The sequence below is a fragment of the Echiichthys vipera genome (assembly GCF_963691815.1).
Source record: "Echiichthys vipera genome assembly, chromosome: 12".
NCBI classification, from domain to species: Eukaryota; Metazoa; Chordata; class Actinopteri; order Perciformes; family Trachinidae; genus Echiichthys; species Echiichthys vipera.
Genome location: NC_139837.1, coordinates 24,775,078 through 24,796,427, shown reverse-complemented (window position 1 = coordinate 24,796,427; position 21,350 = coordinate 24,775,078). Strand labels below are relative to the sequence as shown.

The window sequence follows — 21,350 nt, the reverse complement described above, 5'->3', positions numbered from 1 at the left end:
TTTCTGTTGTCAGAGCAGAAAAAAGAAGGGGGACAGGGTTTTTTTTAAGGGGGACTTGCTCAGGACCCCCAGTGTGCTCTTCCATATGTCCAAGTCAAAGACCCTGCTAAACGATTAGTGTTGTCGCTATGTGCCAGATCAACTGTTTCCAGTCTCCGTATCATAAAAGGGGCAGTCAGATCGCAACAAAAAAAAAAAAATTTGTTCCACAAAAAGAAAAAGAAAAGGTGACGCCCGATTGTAATTCTGTAATCCGGGATTTACCTCGCAGGAAGAGCCGATCTCACAGATTAGGTTTAATCCATCAAACGCTCCATGTGTCTCTAACCCCCCATTCACCTCAACGTCGATGACAAACTGCAATGACCGCGTTTTTAAATTCTATTTATACAGGCGACTGGTGGAGCAGCAGCAGAGGAAGAAGAAAACGGCCTCCTGCAGCTGCACGCAAACAACCACCCTCCACCCTCCCCTGGACTTCATGTCCCAGCATGCCCCCTGCGACTGTTAGATAAGCGGGTCGGGGTGCAGGGTGTGCTGGATCTGCTGCGGCTGCAGGGGCGGGGGCAGCTGCAGCGGGAGCAGAGCCTCCACCATGTTGTGGCAGTGCGGCGGCGGCGTGCCCTCGTTGCTGGAGCTCTCGGCCACCTCGCCGCCGTGGAAGAAGTAGTCACTCTGCACGATGAAGCACTCGATGACGGCCTGATTCAGCTTGGTGGTGGACAGCGTGTCTTTGTTCTCGAAGTCGGGGCGCATCAGCGTGGGCCAGAAGCAGATGGACAGGTTGTCGGCCGTCATCAGGGTCATCTTGCTGTGTTGGCTCACCCTGTGGGACGGAAAAGGGGGGCAGAGAAATGGTTAAACGGTGAAATGAAGAAGACTCTACGGTATATTTTGGAGCTGTTAAAGCACGTCATTTTATTGTGAAGGACTGAAGTATGGTCCTGGAAAACATTGATGTTAATGTTGAGGACCAGCAGCTCCCAGTGTTTACAACGAGGAGATCAGGGTGTCTGACTAGGGCCGAGAGGAGCCCACGGCTAATTCGGGGTTTGTTCTGCATTTTAAATTGTGGGGTGGCCACCGCGCAGCAATCTTGATTGAAAATAATTTTAGTTCATTGGAAGCTCAGCGGCGATGTTGATAAATCAGGCCGTTAAAACGATATTTGGTTACAAAGATAAGACTTAGACATTAGTTTTACACCAAATCCTTCCATGGTCTTTTTTGGCACTTATATACATAAATTAAGCCGTTCATGTAACAACTATTAACGGAAGAAGGGACCTGCTGCGATGCGTTCACTGTCATCACAGCTGTATGTATGTTTGAATGCCGAGGTGTGGAGCTTCATACTGATGACTTAACTATGTGTCGTGTGTGTGTGTGTGGGTGTGCGTGTGTGTGTGTGTGTGCCTTACCTGTTGAGGTGTGTGATTATGTATTTGAAGACCTGGTAGTTGACAGAGGGAAACTTCTCCACGATCTCCCGCAAGACCTGCAGACGCTCGATGTAGTCCACGATTTCTGACACACACAAACAAACACACAGGGAGAAAAGACAGAAGGCGTTTAACATTTTACACACTCTCTCTTGGGAAACGGAAATTACACTCTCTGGAATAACAAAAGGCTGAGATGCTGCCAAGGGCAACTCCCACGCTCGCGCGCACGCACACACACACACACACACACACACACACACACACACACACACACACACACACACACACACACACACACACACACACACACACACACACACACACACACACACACACACACACACACACACACACACACACACACACACACACACACACACACACACACACACACACACACACACACACACACACACACACACACACACACACACACACACACACACACACACACACACACACACACACACACACACACACACACACACACACACAGCCCTGTGGGCAGAAACAATACTAGCCTGCATCACGTCTCAGTCTGCACTGGTTAAAAACAAAGTAGGTCTGTTTCTGCAGATTAAGAAAATAAACATTCCTGTGGATGAATGTTCAGATTCGATGAAGTCACAGCAGCAGAAATAAGAAATAATAAGTTCCCACCGCGAGACTTTCAACGCGCTCAGTTTACCAATCAAAACTGCACAACTGTCCGTCTTGTGTCGGGAGTCTTGAAGTCACTGACGACAAGATGTTTCTCCGAGAGGGATCCCCTGAAACTGGAGCTCTGATGTCTGATGGCTCTGACAAAAGATGCTTCATAAAACATTTAACTGCTGCTCTATAAATGCTTTCCTCATGTCCTCTTTGTTTTACTTAGAGCTAATCTACTTGTTCAGGGGTCAATACAGTTAAACATAATTCCCCTCACACACACACACACACACGCACGCACGCACGCACGCACGCACGCACGCGAGTTTAAAGACACACATTCACACACTCCATTACATATAACCCACTCACATTTTTGGTTTTTAAATGGAAATTATTGTTTTTCTGTCTTATTGTTGTTGCTATCAAACATATTTTGTAATATTTTTGAAGTTTACCATCATTTCTTTTATTTTTTGTATTTTATGTATTTTGAAATCTCATTAATTTTGTGATTTTTTTTTATGGTGGAGGATTCAAATAAGCCCTCTGGGTTTTTTACCCTCTTCCAGAACTGTTTATCGTGTCATTTTTGTAATTGCAGTGTATGTGTTTAATTTAAAAAAAAAAAAAAAGAAAATAGTTGAGAACAATTCACCTGTAAAATTTAAAACGATTTTAAATGTCACCTTTAAGTGCGTCACTGTAGTTTAGTATCAACACTTTTTTAAATGAAGAGAAGAAAAGGGAAATAAAAGAGGGGTTGGATATTTTTTTAAGGGGATGTCAATTAATCACAATGAATGAATCATTGTCTGAAAATGTTTAATTTACAGCCATAATTAAATGGAAAGAATATCTGAGAGGATGTAAATGTAAATAATTTACATTAATTTATTCTTTTCTCTCTTCTCTCATGTAACTTAAATGATTTCTGGACTGTGTGAGGACTTAAATGAAGGCAATTTGTGATTAGAGGAGTTCAAACTAGAATATGAGAAAAATAGCACTGATCGGATGAATTGTGCAGATGTGTGAGTGCGGTAAAACAAAAACAACCCTTCCTGCTGTGTTCCTGAAGAGCAAACTGTCTGAAGTTCCTCGATATATTCCTCGTCCTCTCCAGAGAGCGCAGCACTTTCCCTCCGGCGAAAAGCTCAACGTATTAAATATTTAAAGAGCAGATGTGAAATAAGAGCTTTTACCTTTAGGTTGTCACAACAAAGCTAATTTAACACAACTTCCCCGACTCTTCCTCCTCGGTCTGGAATATCCAGGAGAGTATTCCAGACGTTCCAGGAGCAGCGGGAAGTCTTTTTATACACACACAAACACACACACATACAACGTAACAACCGCAAACCTAACGACACAGATTTATTTGAGCTGCACGCCATTGATCATTTTAACGAGGAGCTGACTGCTGCCTTTCCTTTATTCATGTTTCTTTTTGTTTAGACTAGACTAGACTCTTTTTGAATTACTAGAAATGAACCCAAAATTAATAATAATAAAAAAATAGAGGCAAAATGACTAGAAATTAACCGAAAATTACAAAAAAAATAGATGCAAAACAACTAGAATGCAATGAAAACCACTAAAAATGAACCCAAAATAACTAAAATAGACGTAAAATGACTAAAGATTGACCCAAAATGACTAAAATAGATGGAAAATGACTAGCACTGTAAGGTCTGAGGGCCTGCCTTCAGAGGTTGAAAGAACTGATTCAAATAAGGAAATGATGCAGAAAAAGCTCGACAAAAAGATGATGACCGTAACAAATGTTGGCGGAGAGAAACTGTCGACTGTCGCCAAATGCTCACGGCTGCAGCTAATCAAAGTTCCTGTTTCTGTGGCGAGCTCCAGCCTCTCATCTCAAAGAAAACAGCCTGCATTATCAGAGAAGTGCTGCTCTACAACGGCACCAAAACTAATGCCCTGCCCAAGTTCAGGAGGTTAAAGGTTAAACAGCCACTGCCGTCTTGAGAGATGACAGGAGACATTTGCTGAAGAAAGAGAAAGTGAAAGCAAAAAGAAAAAAAAGGAAAAAGAAAGGGAAGTACTGTGGAGAGAGGAAGGGAGAGGAAGTGTTCCTTCTATATTTGACTCATTTTCCAAAGAAGAAGAACCGGCACTGTGAGAGTATTTTTGGCTCATTAATCTGCTGTCGTCAGCCTGGCGGTTTCAGCACTCAGTATCACTCACACACACATGCACACACATGCACGCACACACGCACACACACACACAGCCGAGTGTAGATGTCTAACATGCTGCAGCTGAAAAAAAGCTTCTTAAGAGTGTGTGATGTGACAGAAAGCTGCGCGGGTGTAAACTTAGCCCGACTTAAAGACATCAGCTACAACAGACAAGAGGTTGAAGGGACAGTTTAGATGTTTTGAAGTGGTTGTGTGAGGTGTTTATCCAGTCAGTGTGTGCAGCACGGTGATGACAAAAATAACCTTTTCTGTGTTTCACATCAAATTTCTATTGTTTTTCTTGACATTTGTTCTCATGTCTAAGGGCGCACTCACACTGTCCTTACCATGCCCCGTGCTTTAGGGTGCTCCCCCCCTCCCTCTCCCCCTGCGGCTCAGGCAGAAAATTACGCAAGAACCGTCGTAGGCCTCGGGCTCGTACACGTGCGCACGCTCGTCCTCGTACATGTGCAAACTTGCTTTACAAAAGTCCATCTCTCCCAAACGGGCCAGGGCCGGCAAGCGTACCGCTCCTAGACGCGGTACGGTTGCACTCACACTGGTCAAACGAACTAGACTTTAGCCGTGAAACGTGGTTGGGCACGGTACGGATGGACAGTTTGAGTGCACGCATAGTCATTCATGTCTCAGGTGTTTTCTATTTCTTGTTTTTGTTATTCTTACTTGCGGCCTCCACCAGCTCCGGGTGCAGACTGTAGGGGATCAGCGGGTCGGGCAGGTCGGCGAAGAAAGCCTTCAGCGCTCCGGCGGCAGCGTTTACCGCCACGTCCATCACCACAAAGTCGATACAGTGATCTACAGAGAAAGAGAGAGAGAGACTCAGCATTATTTTGTAATGTGTAGGTATGTTGATCGTTTAAAAGACATGTTTGTGTTGGGTATATTTATGTGTCTTGGATTGGTTTACCCTTTTATGGACATATTGCGCAAAAATGGACTTTGATATATTCGGGTCCAGTGTATTTTTTCAGAAGTAATCCTTAAACGTTATTTTTGGCTAATTTTGTCACAGGTTAGTGACAGACATGTTTTGTATAGTCTTTGTTAGCAAAATTAACAGTAGTATGGTCATATTCTACACAATTTTGAACCATCTTTTGGCAACAGTGGGTTGGTTTATTGGCTAAAATAATGTCCAAAGACCCAAATCTGTGTAGCCCACCCAGTTTTCATCTTTGGATACTGAAGCCCTTTTAAGGACCATGTTACAGTTAAGTTTTTCACGCTACAAGAAGTTTGAAACTTCATGAAAAACAGCTAAAACAATGATACCTCTTTCGATACCACGGCGAAAAGGGGAGGAAGTCCCAAACATCCTGCACACAGTGCTGGTACGGAAAGAGTCACTTCTAGATGGCAGAAGGGCACTTTACAACAACAGTTTCAGTTTCTCCGAGGCGCACACGAATGCACCACAAAGTCCCGTCAGAGCCCGCGCGCTTAAGCGTTGGTTTGTTTGTTTCCAGAACTCACCGGCACGGCGACATGTTTCCACACCGGTGACTTTAGGAAGCAGTACGCTAATGTTAGCTGCATGCTTCCGCTGGTAAGCTACTCTGTCAAATGTAAAATTAAGAAGATTGTATTGTTTTAAACGTGTGGTATCAAAAACCTATCAAAGTACTGATACCAATAATTCCTGTTGACAGATTCAGATGAGTCAAACAGGACTTTCCTGGTTCAACCCTTCAGTTTGAAAAGATATCTAAGAGATGGTGAGAAGCTGTAGAGGTTCACAGCTGAGCTTTGTGTCTGAGCAGCAGAACAGAGCTCCTCTCTGATCACAGGTTATCATCAGTCTGTCTGGACGCACAGAGGCCCGAGTGTGTCTCTGACAGAGCAGCGGGGCCGCAACACAATACACGCCCAGTTCAAACAAGCATTTTTCTGCTCCGTTATTCCCGTCGAGAAGCGAGAGGAGGGGAGCTCCTGCTCCTTTGCTACACTTTGAGCCGCTGCTTCCGTTTTTGCAAAAGTTGTAGCCAGTAGGTTGGGTGTAACGATGGCTTATTGAGGACCAGAGGCACAGCTTGAAAAAGGAAATATACATCACTTCCTGTTTTGACACGCAGTAATAACGACAGGAAGGAGGAGAAAGAGGGAGGAGGAAAGGGAGCGAGAAGGAGGACAGAGCCCTGAAGTGACACGACAGCTGTCACACTGAATCTGAGAGTCTGTCAACACACACACAAACACAAACACACACTGAGCTCACCAGAAATACTCTCAAGGAAATAAAAAACAGGAGGAGAGGCAGCGAGGAGAAAGATATTAACAGCGGGAAATGCACAGGAGAATAAAAAGGAGGACAGAAAAGGAGGGAAGAGGGACAGAGGAGCAAAGACAAAAATGAGAAAGGAGGCGCTGCTGTTTAATGATGTGTATAAATAAAACAAGCAAGAGAACGCCGCTTCAGCCTGGAATGTTAATGAAGCCGAACCACAGCAACCTCTGAATCCCCAGATGAATCCTAAGCGTAACTCCCTGAGTAAAGTCATTTTAATCTCGAACTATTTCCATAAAAAATGTCCAGCTCATGTGGTGGAAGAAGCCCGTCGCCCTCTCTCACTGACAGGAGGAGCTAATTGGCTGGAACGGTGCTTTTCACACACAGATGTGATCGAGCCGCAGTAGCGAGGAGAAAGGGCCGCGGGACACGTGTGCGGAGTGTAAAGACAAATACATACAGTTTATTTAAAATGTTTGAAGAATCCATCTGCAGCATGCAAGACCCCCCCTTTGGTCTTTTCTGCTTTGAAGCGTTTCTACGATACGCCGACGACATCCTGCTCCTGGCGAGTAAACGGGGGAGCTTATGGTAACACGACCAGGGTTGAACCTATATGGTCAATGTGCTTAATTGTGGCCAAATCGTGACAGTGATGGTCAGGGAAGGTGTCTATAATGTGATTAATGATAATAAATGTTCATCTGTAGTAATATTTGTTTGTTGTGTACTGAAGTAGCATATCCTGTTTGAGACAAATAATTGATGAATGCTTTAATTTAATTTAATTTAATGACTTCAACAATTATAATCATGCAACAACTTATTCATGTTTTTAAACATTAACTTTGTTAGTCCAGAATTAAGTTGCACGTGTAGATTGTGAATACTGCCTGAAGCTATAACATTAGATTGAAGCAAGACAAAAGTATGTTAGCTCAATACTAACACATAATGGGAATCACAATTAACATGCTAATGGAAATTAGCATCTGGTTGTCATCCTAACAAGTAATAACTCGCAAGTTTGTGCTTACAACCATTTGGCAAACAACGTTTGGTCCATTTGAAGTTTCTTTTTATTAACTTAAAACACATACTGTATGTTAGCTCAATGCTAACACATAATGGGAATTACAATTGACGCGCCAATGGAAATTAGCATTGCAATAATATCGTTCATTGTAATTCTTATCGACATGTGTGCTTACTGTCAAAATACTATCAATTAACTTATAGAAATGTAGTTCAGATGAGCTGATATAAACCGTTAATGTAAAAACGACCCGTTGAAAACGGTAGAGAAATGTTAAGGTTAGATGCTTCCCCCCTTATGAGTTACTTTGTGCTGTTCATTGTACAGGTTTTGTGTATTCTTTTGTTTAACGTGTGTTTTTTGTTTTTAATATTTCTTGAATTTGCTCCTGTGCATCCATTATGGACGTGCACACAATTATCACTGGATTGCATCTGATACAAACCTCTCAACATGAGAGTTCTCCTAAGGAGCAGTAAAAGTTCTTAGTTTAGAGTCATTTCTTCAAACCTATTCCCAAAACCTCTGAGACCTACTTTTGCTAAGGAGTAGGAGGGACTCCTAGGATAAGACCAGAGGGTGGGGTTGACCTTGTTGCTATGGATGACATCATGTTCATCCCTTCTATGCCCACAGTGATTGGCTGAGAGGGAATGAGTCCCTAAGAGTAAAGTTATGATAGGAACACTGAACTGCAGCACTATGTGGTGTCTGGATAGGACATTTATTATTATTATTATTATTATTAATAAGATTGTCTGAGCAAACAGCTGCATTCTTCCTGTGGTCAAACAGTGGAGAGTTGGACCAACTTTAATCTGCAGTGATATTGGTGGTTTTTATTGGTTGATGATGTGATGTCATCCCTGACCAACTCTACCACGTTCATAATGCCATCTCCATTACGGCCATACCATTTTAAAAGCTCACTATCATTTAATCTCCCAAAATGTTGACTGTAGCGGCCATGTTGGCTCCTTCCTCATTTACTCTGAGTGACTTAGGAGTCCTACAGACGTTTTTATAGATTTAGATTTTATAGATAGATTTATTTTTAAGAGTTACTCCTAAATCAGCAAGTTAGGACCTGCTCTTAGTCTTAACATGTTTTTTGAATACAGCCCCAGGCGTTATAAGGAGCTCTTTTAAATATTATTTCCAAATGGATTTAGGGATTCTTATTTTCTTGATTTTAATGTGATTGACACTTATTACAAAGTGTGTTATTGTTTTTCTACACAAAATACCTCGACTGGGCGCAGGTGTAAAGAACTTTTCTGTTGTATTATTAAAAATAAGCTTTCTCAGCTTGGATGGAACGCTAACTAAGTGAAGACACAGACTGATTAACTGTAACAAAAGAGAAAATAATCCAATCAATAATGAGCGTGAGACTGACAAAACCAGCCTCCTTCTCTCAGTCCAGTCTCCATATATCTGTGACGGGCTGTAAAAATGACTCCACTGACTGTGTGCTGGGGATTTCTGCCTGTGGTGACTTTATTTATTTATTCTAACAGCAGGTTTGGCAGCTCACCCGCCCTCGTGTGCAGGTTCAGCTCTGCTCCACAGGGCATGTGTTTCTCTTTAAGCACTTCTGCTGCGTGGTCAGGTTTTTGGAATCAAGTTTTCTCTGCGGGTTGAATTTATTGCACACATCACACAAGCGCTACTCGATTGGTAACATGCTTTTTCGAGGAACTCCTAAGTTCTTAACCGTTCATGGGAAAATAATTCAGGCTGAGGATATGTGAAAATAATGAGAACCATCGCCTTTTGCGCTTTGAAACTCCGGTTACACATGTGCTCCTCCTTTATATTCGTAGGTAGCTGGAGATGTATTTACGAGACACAGACATGTGTCTGTGCAGGTGTGTGTTTGAGTGTTTTACCTTGATCAAACTGTTTCTGGATGTTGTCCTGGTCCGTCTTGTTCCCACTGACGCGATACAGACCCTCTGTCGTCAGACCTGTAGACAGACAAACACCAGACACCTTTAGTAAGAGCTCCGACAGACTTTGCAAACACACAGAAAACTAAAAAGTGCTGAGTTTAAACAGACGCACCAACAGGAGCAGTGTAATGGGTTTCATCTAATGTGGTTTTTCTGTGACCACATGCTGAGCTGGTTTTGGATTAAGGCGAAAAACTTTCACACCATTCATTCCAGGAAAAGTTTCTCAGAACTTTTTTAGAGCCTTCTGAAACAGTGCTCACCATTTACCAGGACTAATTTGGAGGTTTTCTCCTTAAATTCTTGATCATTTTTGTGCCATCTGTCAGAGGATGATTAAAAGATGTTTGATGTTTTGTGTTATTCAGTATTTTTTTTTTTTTTACCCTGAAAACCTGTTGAGATCTAACATGTTATAATGTCAGATGAAATAAGCCTCTCTCTTTCTAGAGACACCACTCTGTCTCACTCAATGTCCTGCCCACAGCACCACCTGATTGGTTATTGTCATGAGTACTAGCCTCCGACAGTCAAAAGCAAAGCTGCATGTGAAACCTAAGGCAATAGATATTACTGAAGATGCAGTAAACATTGCAATTCTTTATGCAGAAGTTGCAAAAACAACCCTAAATGTTTAGCGCTGGTCAAGTTGCAGTTTACACTTGTCTGTCCAGACTCAAAACATATATATATATATATGTAGTGGCGACTTTGAAGGAATTTAATAAAAGGTGTCAAATCTATTTTTCTGTAACAATCAGCACAGTTTCCACATCAGTGTCAGCATTTCAGTGTCTGACCAAAATGTCCCCCCTTTTGTCCCAGAGTTATGAAACATTATATCGAAGTGAAGTTGACCTTTGACCTTTTGGATAAAAAAAAGCATCATCACTTCATCATTTCTATCCTGTTGTGTGAAATGTTGTAACTAGCTTAGGACTTCTTGAGTTATGGACAAAAGCGTGTTTAGTGAGGTCACGGTGACCTTTGACCTTGAGTCCAAGTGGACGTTTGTTCCAAATTTGAAGACATTCCCTCCATTCCCTCCGCAGGGGCCCAGTTGCCGGGCCTCCGACTGCTGCATGTCGCCCCCTCTCTTTCTCACCCCCATTTCCTATCAACCTTCAGCTGACTTATCAAATAAAGGCATAAAAAGCCACAAAAATACTGAATAAAAGGCGCAGTATCCCCGGAACGAAAAGGCAGTCAGTGCATTTACATGCAGTTTAAAATCAGGATTATCGTTGTGTTAAGGGAATACTCCAGTTTCTCAAACACCATGTAAACACCCTACCCTGGGGGAAATCGGAGTTCTCATACCCCGGTTAACAGACCTAGATAATTCACGCGTTAACCGGATCAGATCTGGTCACGCGTCTGCACGTGCTCAGTAGGTTATAACTGCCCCTCCCCACTCCGCTGCAGTGGTTTTTGATCCAGAAATAGGAAAGATCAGAAGGCATCGGCGCCAAAAACACCAGCAACAACAGAAGCTTTACCTTTATAGCAACTAAGGACTTCCTGTACCCCGGGTAAAATCAGAGTTTTCACACCCCTGTTTACATACCTAGAGAACTCCTCCAGTAATCGAAATATTCGTGCATGTATTCAGTTACGCAACTGCACATGCTCCATGGGTTATAACTGCCCCTCCCTACTCCATGGCAGTTGTTTTGGACCCGGAAATAGAATAAACCAGGAATCAACTGCGCCAAAAAACATGAAAGAAACAACAACACAAGCGTTACCTTTAAACCGAGGGAGGACTTCGCCATGGAAACTAACATCACTACCAAGAAGACCGGTTTCTGTCATAATTCTGTCCAAAAGTCGACCATTCTCCCGACGCTTTCCAAGTTGTTGTGATTTTGACAGAGGTGAACTGGTAGAAAAAGCCTTGTCCCAACCATCTGTATGTTGGCGGAGCACCACCCACTGTACCGGAGGAAGAGTTACTCCGTTATTTTACCATTCAACCCCCTGTCATTTATTCAAGGGTAGCTTCAATAATCTGACTATTCCCTGAACCGGGGAAAGACAATTTTCAGGTTACTGCTGTGTAAATGCACTGAGTGTGGCTCAGGAGGCAGAGCGCGTTGTCCACTAATTGGTTGAACGCTAATTCGATCCCTGGCTCCTGCAGTCTGCAGTGTAGCTCATTCACTTCACTGATGAACCAGAGAATCGTACAGTTAATGGGCGTCATGCTCAAGATTTTGCATGATCCAAGTGATCCGAGTTATTGATTATTTTTGTATGATTGCCTTGTTTTTTTTATGAGACCAGCACCGTTACTAGGCAACGACACATGGACATCACAATCATTGAGCAGCAGAGAGCAAATCTTTACACAGCTCTAAATAATGAACTTATAATGAAAGAGGTGGAACGCACAGCAGACAGAGAAGGAAGAAGAGAAAGTGAAGCGAGATGGGCAAAGATTAATACTTAATGCACAGATCGTTTCACAGTCTTTCCTTCTCACCAAAGTCCTTTGATCATTTCAAGGCATTTATCTGCCAACGCATTTTATCTAGTTCAATTTTGGGCTATTCCTATTTCTCATCGCACTGTAAATACATTTTTATTCTTCACTTTGTCGCCATTTTAGCGTTTTTTTTATTTAATATTTGATTTGATTCTTTTATAAACTGTCAAATTCTTTTTGGTGGAATTTGAAATGGAAATATATATATATACTTATTTCTTTATATGCAGTTATCGTCTGGACTCAAACGTGTATTCTGACTCATAATAAGCTCTTTCTGTTATTGCTATAATCTGTTTTTGACATTTACTCATCATTATGTGTCAGAGACATATCAATTTGATTGTATTCTTCACAAAAAACATGACATACAGGGCACAGAATCAACTCCCGGTGGTTCGCCTCGGCAACATGACAGATTTATTCATAATTCAACATCAAAAAGATGTGAAACAACGCTCATCATGACTTATTTACAAAAGTAAATGTCAACCTGAAGCAGCCACATGAACTCAGAGATTCATCCCAACATGCAAAGAAAATCGGAGGGCGACGGCCATCTCTTACACAAGATAAACAGTGAAGCTATTGTGTGTTTGAGCCTTTAGCTGGTCTAGAAGTGTCGCACACCAGCACATACGGAGACATGGCGTCTTAATTAGGGGCTGTAACGTGGCTGAGCGCTGTTGCAAGGTCATCCACACTGCAGTATACATGCCTGTGTGTGCGTGTGTGTATATATAGAGGCATTTGAGCAGAGACAGTATTATGTAAATTTAGCTTTAATGGATTCAAGTAAACCGTGTCAAGTGCGAGCAAGCGTGGGAGAGCGCGTGTGCGTTCATCGGTACCTTGGTGTTTATCTGTGCGTTTTTGAACGATTGTGTGTGTGTGTGTGTGTGTTGGCTCAGGTGTGCGTGTATATGACAGAACACTTCAGCGCCGCTCTTAAGTTAACAGAAATGGGAGAAAAGCAGTGTTCTGTTAAAGGACTTCTAAGTCTAATCAGCAGAACACTCGGCCCAGTTAGGGCGTGATCACACTATCCTTTTGGCCGCGGCCAAAACCGTTTTTTCAGCTAAAGTCTAGTACCTTTACTAGATCAATGCGTGTGACGTGTTACGGCTTGAAGGCGTATGGACAGCAAGAAGCATTGGCCGTTGGCCCAGGCAGTGTGAGTACAAACGGGGCTGGGGCGCGGGGGGGAGAGGGAGGGGGGACAAGTACCCTAAAGTCCGGGTCGTGGTCCGGGAGGACAGTGTGATCACGCTCTTAGTGTCTGTGTTTGTTGTACATTCTACATGTTTACATCACTGTATTTGTGAGGACTGGCTTGAACCCTGATGACATACAGACGTAATAGAAATTACACGGTTAAGTCACAGTCACACAACTTTTCTGCTTTTTCCTGATCCGTTTCTTCACACAGTACCTCGGCAAAGACGCTGAACATCGAAACATCGACCAGAAATCACAAACGTTCCTTTACCTGTTGTATCAAATCAAATTCCAGGCTGTTAAACACTTAAATATGACCATGTGGTATGGAAACCCGAACATCCAAAGGAGGAACAAACGACAGAGGACAGTAAACATGGCTTCAAAAATGATAGGGAAGCCACAAAGGCATCTAAAGAGTTTGTATGAAGAACAGAGTAGAAATAAAGCTGATAAAGCATTAGTGACCCCTCTTATCCATCACACAGTATATTTGAACTCACGTAATAAAGTGCCAAGAGTCCCTAATGCTGTAACACTATTAAATGACACTAAAGTTCTTTGTGCTGCAGGTTTTTGGGACCACAAGCACATCTCTAAAAATCAGCTGACAACCGTCAGGAAGCAAACCATTTAAGTGTATATAAGAGGCAACTAACAATTATTCTCTGTCCATTTTTAGGATTAATCGATTAAATGAATATTAAATTCAGCTTACAGTCATAAAGGAGTGAAGAAGCCAGAAAATATTCACGATTGAGAAGCTGAAATCACAGAATTTGGACACAATTTTTTTTTTTAGATGACTCTAATAAAAATAGTTAATTCAATAGATTTATTCAATAATGAATCGACTAATCACTGCAGCTCTACACTTTTTACAAATGGAATCCCATTTACCAGCTCATGTTTACGATTCTTCCACGTGTCCATGAATGCATCATCACTCAGTCACCTCTGTCCTTAAAATGACCCGCCCAACACCAACGCCACCGCCCCTGTACATCTCTGTGACCTTGTAAGGACATTTGATTCCCAACACAGGACGCACACACACCGGAACTGAGGGGAAGGAAGCTAACAGTGGAGCTCATGTTTGCATGTTTGGATCTGATAAGACTGGTGCTACCGTGATAGGATCTAATATACACACACACACACACTATCTCAAAACTGTTTCACTCTCTACCTGTCGGTGTGTCTGTCAGTCAGCCCATTGGCCACCGTTACTTTATTGCCGTGACAACCATCTGCTGTGGGAGGGGACAGGAAGCCAGTTCAATAAGCAAGTCAATCATTGTCTATTTATGCTAACACGCACGCACGCACGCACGCACGCACGCACGCACGCACGCACGCACGCACGCACGCACGCACGCACGCACGCACGCACGCACGCACGCACGCACGCACGCACGCACGCACGCACGCACGCACGCACGCACGCACGCACGCACGCACGCACACACACACACACACACACACACACACACACACACACACACACACACACACACACACACACACACACACACACACACACACACACACACACACACACACACCACACACACACACACACACACACACACACACACACACACACACACACACACACACACACACACACACACACACACACACACACACACACACACACACACACACACACACACACACACACACACACACACACACACACAATACAACTCCTCCTTTCGAGGCCTGTTCTAACAAGCAGTATTACACTCCGCCTGCAGATTAAAGATACATGAACTATATTAAATTAACAATGATTGAACAAAATCTTGCGATCAGGAATTCAAAGGAATACTTTGCCCTCAAAACAACCATTTCTACATTAGTTCCTCAGCGAGTATTGCCTTGAATTTGTAAAGGAGACTTCGTTATTGGCTCCTTATCAAAAATAAATGAAAAGTTGAAGTAATAAAGGTCCACGTTTAACAACAGCGAAACTATCTGGAAACTGGAAAAAAAAGTCAGTTTACAAATCCACGCTTTAAAGAGTAATGTTGAAGTGAAAAGGTGCGTTTGTGAAGTACGACTGGATAAAGCAGACTTGGATTAAACCTTAATAGTTACTTTGTGTCTCTCTGTAGTTAGTTAATGTCTATTTGTAGTTATTTAGTTTCTTTTCATGGTTATTTAGTGTCTCTCTGTAGTTTTTTTGTGTCTCTGTGGTCATTTTGTAGTCATTTTGTGTCTCTGTAGTTATTTTGTGTCTCTTTGTAGTCATTTTGTGTCTCGTTGTGGTCATTTTGTGTCTCTTTGTGGTCATTTTGTGTCTCTTTGTGGTCATTTTGTGTCTCGTTGTGGTCATTTTGTGTCTCTTTGTGGTCATTTTGTGTCTCGTTGTGGTCATTTTGTGTCTCTTTGTGGTCATTTTGTGTCTCTTTGTGGTCATTCTGTGTCTCCTTGTGGTCATTTTGTTTCTCTTTGTGGTCATTTTGTTTCTCTTTGTGGTCATTTTGTGTCTCTGTAGTTTTAGACATGGCCATTTGGAGGATAAAGTATTAATTTAAAATTTTACAAAATGATTGATGATCTTAAAGGATTTAAATTAAAGGAACACTTCACCCTCAAAAACAGCCCCTGCTGCTGTTTCAGCAATTCATTCAGAGAAACGGTTGCTGTTTCTGTGTGTGGTGATCTTTGACCCGAGCACTTAGACAATGACTCATCAGACCCTCGTGTTAACTTGTCTTTAAAAAAGACAAAGTGGACACACGCTGTTAAACATGCTATTCCCATTAAGATAATGAGTTTCAGGTGTTGACATGACGGGGAGATAAGCAGATTAAAGATAAAGTGGCTCAAAGCGTAAACAAGGAACAGGAAACCATTTTACAACCAGATCTGAGAAGCTTTTATTTTGCTGCCTTTGTGTTTCATCCTTGTCCACATTGTGTAGTTTACACGCAACATTGTGTAGTTTACATGCAGCCTTTGATGTGTTGTGCTGGATTTTCTATTGTGACATTTAGGGATTGGGTAAACAAATGAATACTTCAGGAACAAACTAATCCCCCGAAAAACAACATCTACAATAAATGTATCCCATGAATACAAAGCATGACATGTCTTCTCTTTATAGTTGCTTTGTGTCCTTTTGTGGACATTTTGTGTTGATTTTGTGTCTCTCTGTATTGTTTTCTGTCCCTTTGTTGTTGTTTTGTGTCTTTTTGTTGCCATTGTGTGTCCCTTTGTTATCATTTTATATCCCTTGTAGACATTTTGTGTCTCTTTCTTGGACATTTTGTCTCTGTGTGGTCCTTTTTTGTCTCTGTGATCATTTTCTGTTCCTTTGTGGTTGTTTTGTGTCCCTTTGAGGACATTTTGTATCCCTTTGTCGTCGTTTTGTGTCTCTGTCGTTGTTTTGTGTCCCTTTGTGAAAATATTGTGTCTCTTTGTAGTTCTTTTGTGTCCCTTTGTGAAAATATTGTGTCTCTTTGTAGTTCTTTTGTGTCCCGTTGTGAAAATATTGTGTCTCTTTGTAGTTTTTGTGTCAGTGGTCATTTTGTGTTGCTTTGTTGTCATTTTGTGTCTCTGTGGTCATTTTGTGTCTCTCTGTGAACATTTTATGTCACTTTGTGGTCATTTTGTGTCTCTCTGTGAACATTTTGTGTCTCTGTGAACATTTTGTGTCTCTTTGTGGTCATTTTGTGTCTCTCTGTGAACATTTTGTGTCTCTCTGTGAACATTTTGTGTCACTTTGTGGTCATTTTGTGTCTCTTTGTGGCCATTTTGTGTCTCTGTGAACATTTTGTGTCTCTTTGTGGTCATTTTGTGTCTCTCTGTGAACATTTTGTGTCTCTCTGTGAACATTTTGTGTCACTTTGTGGTAATTTTGTGTCTCTTTGTGGCCATTTTGTGTCTCTGTGAACATTTTGTGTCTCTTTGTGGTCATTTTGTTTCTCTCTGGGGTCACTTAGACCCACCCTTTTGCATTTCAATATGAAATCTTTTTTTTTCATTTTGCTTTGCGCTGCATTATACAATGACATACAGGTGTAAAAATAAAATGAACAGAAATGAAACAGTCAATTTCAGTAAGTTTAGTGAACTAATTGATAAAATGGTCGATGAGATTAGACGGTGAACGGTATCTTCTGGCTTCCACTTAATATCAGTATGTTCCAATTTCTCATATCCAGGACAGTGAGGTCTTATCCCACTCTCATTACAGAAGCGCTCTGAGACGCTGACTTGCACAGACTCCTATAAGGAAGATGAATGTGCAGGTACACATACTCATTTTTGTTCCCCAGAGGACACCAAAACGCAGCTTTTCCCACAATCCTCAGGCTGAGAAATGAGCTGAGATTACTGGTCTGGAAGTCATTGTGCTGCCGATACTCTGTGTGCGTGTGTGTGTGTGTGTATGTGTGCGAGAGAGACAGAGTACAGGTTTATGTGTGTAGAACTAATGACCTAAGGTGAGCACTTTCTTTGTGTTATCCCCCACCACACACACACACGCACGCACGCACGCACGCACGCACGCACGTTGTGGTCTGGTGGAGTCATCAGTTTTTCCTTGGTGTGTTAGTTTAATGACCGGTCCTCCACACAACCATGGGTCAATATAAATCAATACAAAGGCTGCAAGGAGAGTTTCTGTGTGTGTATGATTTAATATCTGGGCACCTTGGGTAACAAGATCCATACCCCCCCCCCTCCCCCTCCCCAAACCCCCACACACAAACACACACAGCTGACAACAGGCCCACATCTGCAGTCTGCTTGAGTTCTTTACAGTCGGGACGGCACCGCTGCTAAATCACAATTTCATCAATTGTGCGTCTGGTTCAATGACGTCAACGGTAGTTTCTCTGTGAAAACTAAACAAAAATCTAAAAAACATTAGAAGTAGAGATGCAGAGGGAAAGTTTCAGCAGATGACATCTCAAACTCAAACACCATGAAGACCACGACTGCAAATGTCAAGCAAACTCCTCAGGACATCAGAGAGGATTATCTGAAAGAGGAATTCACCCAAAGTTGAGCCGTTACTATCTCTGCCTCTGCTGCATCGATCCGTCTCTTCTGACTCCACCAACTTAATGAACTTTAGGGAAGAGCCATACTAAAATCACTGGAGTGGCAGAAAAATAAGCCATCATTTCATCTGGTGAGCACCTGGCTTTACCACAGGGTGGGACCCCAATATTCAACTTTTTGGATATTCGTTTTTTTAATAACACGATCCGTTAAAAAAGTCAGACTGGTGCAGCTTTACAGTAAATGCTCCGTAAAATGATACAAATTATATATTTTAAATCTGAAAGGAAATCATCTGAAAATGTAATATTCGGTTAATAAGTCGTTACAATAAAAAATTTATCAAATACACAAATATTCAACACTAAATGCTACATGAGCGACCAATTATAGAATTAAATGTCATAACAACAAGCTCTGTGCGTAATCTTAGTTGCAGTTACTTCAGTCAATATTGAAAGATCCTTTTAAAATGCAAAGATGCTTAAACACAGCTGAGTTGTTGTGTAAATGTCTCATGAAAAGGTGAATAAACAAATAAAACGTACCTCCTCGTCTTAAGAAAAACCTTTAATAATTACCGCTTTAAAGAAGTCACACTGGGATGTTGTGATTGTGATCGTGTGTGTGTGTGTATGTGTGTGTGTATGCATGCGTGCGTGTTGACAGTAGGACAGATGTCCAGCTTTCAAGAAGCGACAGGAGCAGTCGACAACACACACACACACACTAATTTCTAATGCTTCAGAGACAGATGGGCCAGTATTATAAATAGAGCCGTCAAGCTGCAGCTACCCAACTACTGACACACACACACACACACACGCACACGCACACAGACACATATTAAGAGTAATTCACTCTGTTTTTGAGAATGGAAATGAAAACAAAATTAAACCAATCGCAGGTGGTTACTGAGTACTGTATAGGTGTAAAATAATTAAATCACGTTTGCATGTTCTCCCTGTGTCTGCGTGGGTTTTCTGCGGGTTCTCCGGGTTCTTTCTCCTACAGTCCAAAGACATGCACGTGTCAGACCGATTCGATCGGATTGCGACAGTGAAACGAGTCATTCTGCGGAGGTTGAGAGGCTCAAAACTATTTACCCATGTTTTTTACAGCGTTATCAAACGTGCAGGAGGAAGGACTTGACTCGGATTACACCATGGACACATAACCGGTATGTAATTTATAAATCATAAGCTACTGAGGCAGTGTTTTCTGAATGTTGTCGTCTCTTAAGTTAAGACCCCCCCTTCTCAATCCTCAGGTTTTTTTTCTTTCCCGTGTAGTGCCAGCCGCATGATTGTCAACACGCTGACTCGCCCGCTGTGAATTCAGGGTTGTCATTCATGTGTGAAAGGGGCTTCAGTGAAAAGACAATGGTTCAGTGATCAGACATCAACAGATTGTATATAAAAAAGTGGACATGTGTTAGTTTTCATATACCAGCAAACAAACATCATACAATAAGGGCATAAATCTGTATCAACGTGGTGGAATATTCCTTCAAAATTTGTTATGATGGGGCGGCCGGAGGCTGAGTGGTCAGAGCAGTCGCCCCATGTAGAGAGGCTGAAGGTCTTCCAGGCAGCGACCGCGGGTTCGAATTCGACCTGCGGCACTTGGCTGCATGTCTCCCCCTCTCTCTCTCACCCCATTTCCTGTCTGTCCTGTATAATAAAAGGCTTGAAAACTGCCAAATGAATAATCTTGAAAAAAAAAATTGTTGTGATGACGAGAGCAACGTAAACTTCAGTTTTACTACAAGCGCATAATATCTACTACGACTGTGGGTTGAAACGTTTCAACAATGCCAGCACTTATGAGTCACTTCTTGGCTTTTCAAATTCTGTTATACACACACACACACACACACACACACACACACACACACACACACACACACACACACACACACACACACACACACACACACACACACACACACACACACACACACACACACACACACACACACACACACACACACACACACACACACACACACACACACACACACACACACACACACACACACACACACACACACACACACACACACACACACACACACACACACACACACACACACACGAGAAGAGGGTGGAGACAGGAGATAATGATGTGATGGAGGGGATGGAGGGAGAGAGTAAAGGAGTCTGAAGGGACAAGAGGAAGAAAAGAGGTGAAGATGAAAAAGAATGGATTCAAAAAAGGAGACAAAGAAAAGGAGAGGCAGGAGAGCAAGAGTCAGCGCCTCGTGTTTTACAACATGGCCGACTAAACGCCCTCCTGAGACCTTCATCAAAGCTCCTGCATCATCAGAAACACACGCAACTGAAGCTGCTGAGTGTGTGTGTGTGTGTGTGTGTGTGTGTGTGTGTGTGTGTGTATGTTAAGCCTGCAGCAAGGTGCTGGTTGAGGTCAGTGGCTCTCAGAAAGGCGACAGACTTACATGTCTGCAACAAACAGCAGGACTTCAGAAATCCATTCAACACTTTTCCATTTACAGCTTCTCTCCAGCAGCTGTTAAAGGACTATTCCACTTTAACTTGTTCCATTTTGGGTTTTTTTACATTCTGAACCCTATTAATGGCAATTCTAACTTTTTTTGAAACCAGTATTTTCTGGAGTTGGGTACTGAACTCACTTTAGGGGTACAGTACAACAGAGAACCCATTCATGTTAATAATATAATATAATAATAATATAATATAATAAAAAGTACTATGCAATAATAAAATAATATAAAATAAAATACTATAATAAAACGTACTATGCCATATTATAATACAATATAAAATACTATAATACAAATAGAATCAAATACTATAATAGAAAATACTATAGAATAAAATAATATAATATAAAATAAAACAATATAAATAATATAATACAAAAGGACATAAAATAAAATACCATAATATAATATAAATAATATAAAATAAAATACCATTAAACAACATACTATAAAATAAAATAAAATAATATAAACGAAATACTATAATAGAAAATACTATAAAATAAAAGAATGTAATATAAAATAAAATATAAATAATATAGTACAAAAGAACATAAAATAA

General features: G+C 41.7%; 1 protein-coding gene across 1 annotated transcript in view; it reads right to left on the bottom strand.

Moving 5' to 3' along the window:
• arhgap5 (Rho GTPase activating protein 5) overlaps positions 1 to 21,350 on the bottom strand; it is a 54,474-nt gene that overhangs the window by 1,250 nt on the left and 31,874 nt on the right. Inside the window, exons 4-7 of the mRNA XM_083924290.1 lie at positions 9,474 to 9,551; positions 4,982 to 5,113; positions 1,422 to 1,527; positions 1 to 826 (exon numbers count right to left, since the gene is read on the bottom strand). The exon at positions 1 to 826 is cut by the window's left edge and continues 1,250 nt beyond it. Coding sequence (XP_083780416.1) covers positions 508 to 826; positions 1,422 to 1,527; positions 4,982 to 5,113; positions 9,474 to 9,551 — 635 coding nt within the window. The 3' untranslated portion in view covers positions 1 to 507. The remainder of the gene's footprint in view (positions 827 to 1,421; positions 1,528 to 4,981; positions 5,114 to 9,473; positions 9,552 to 21,350) is intronic.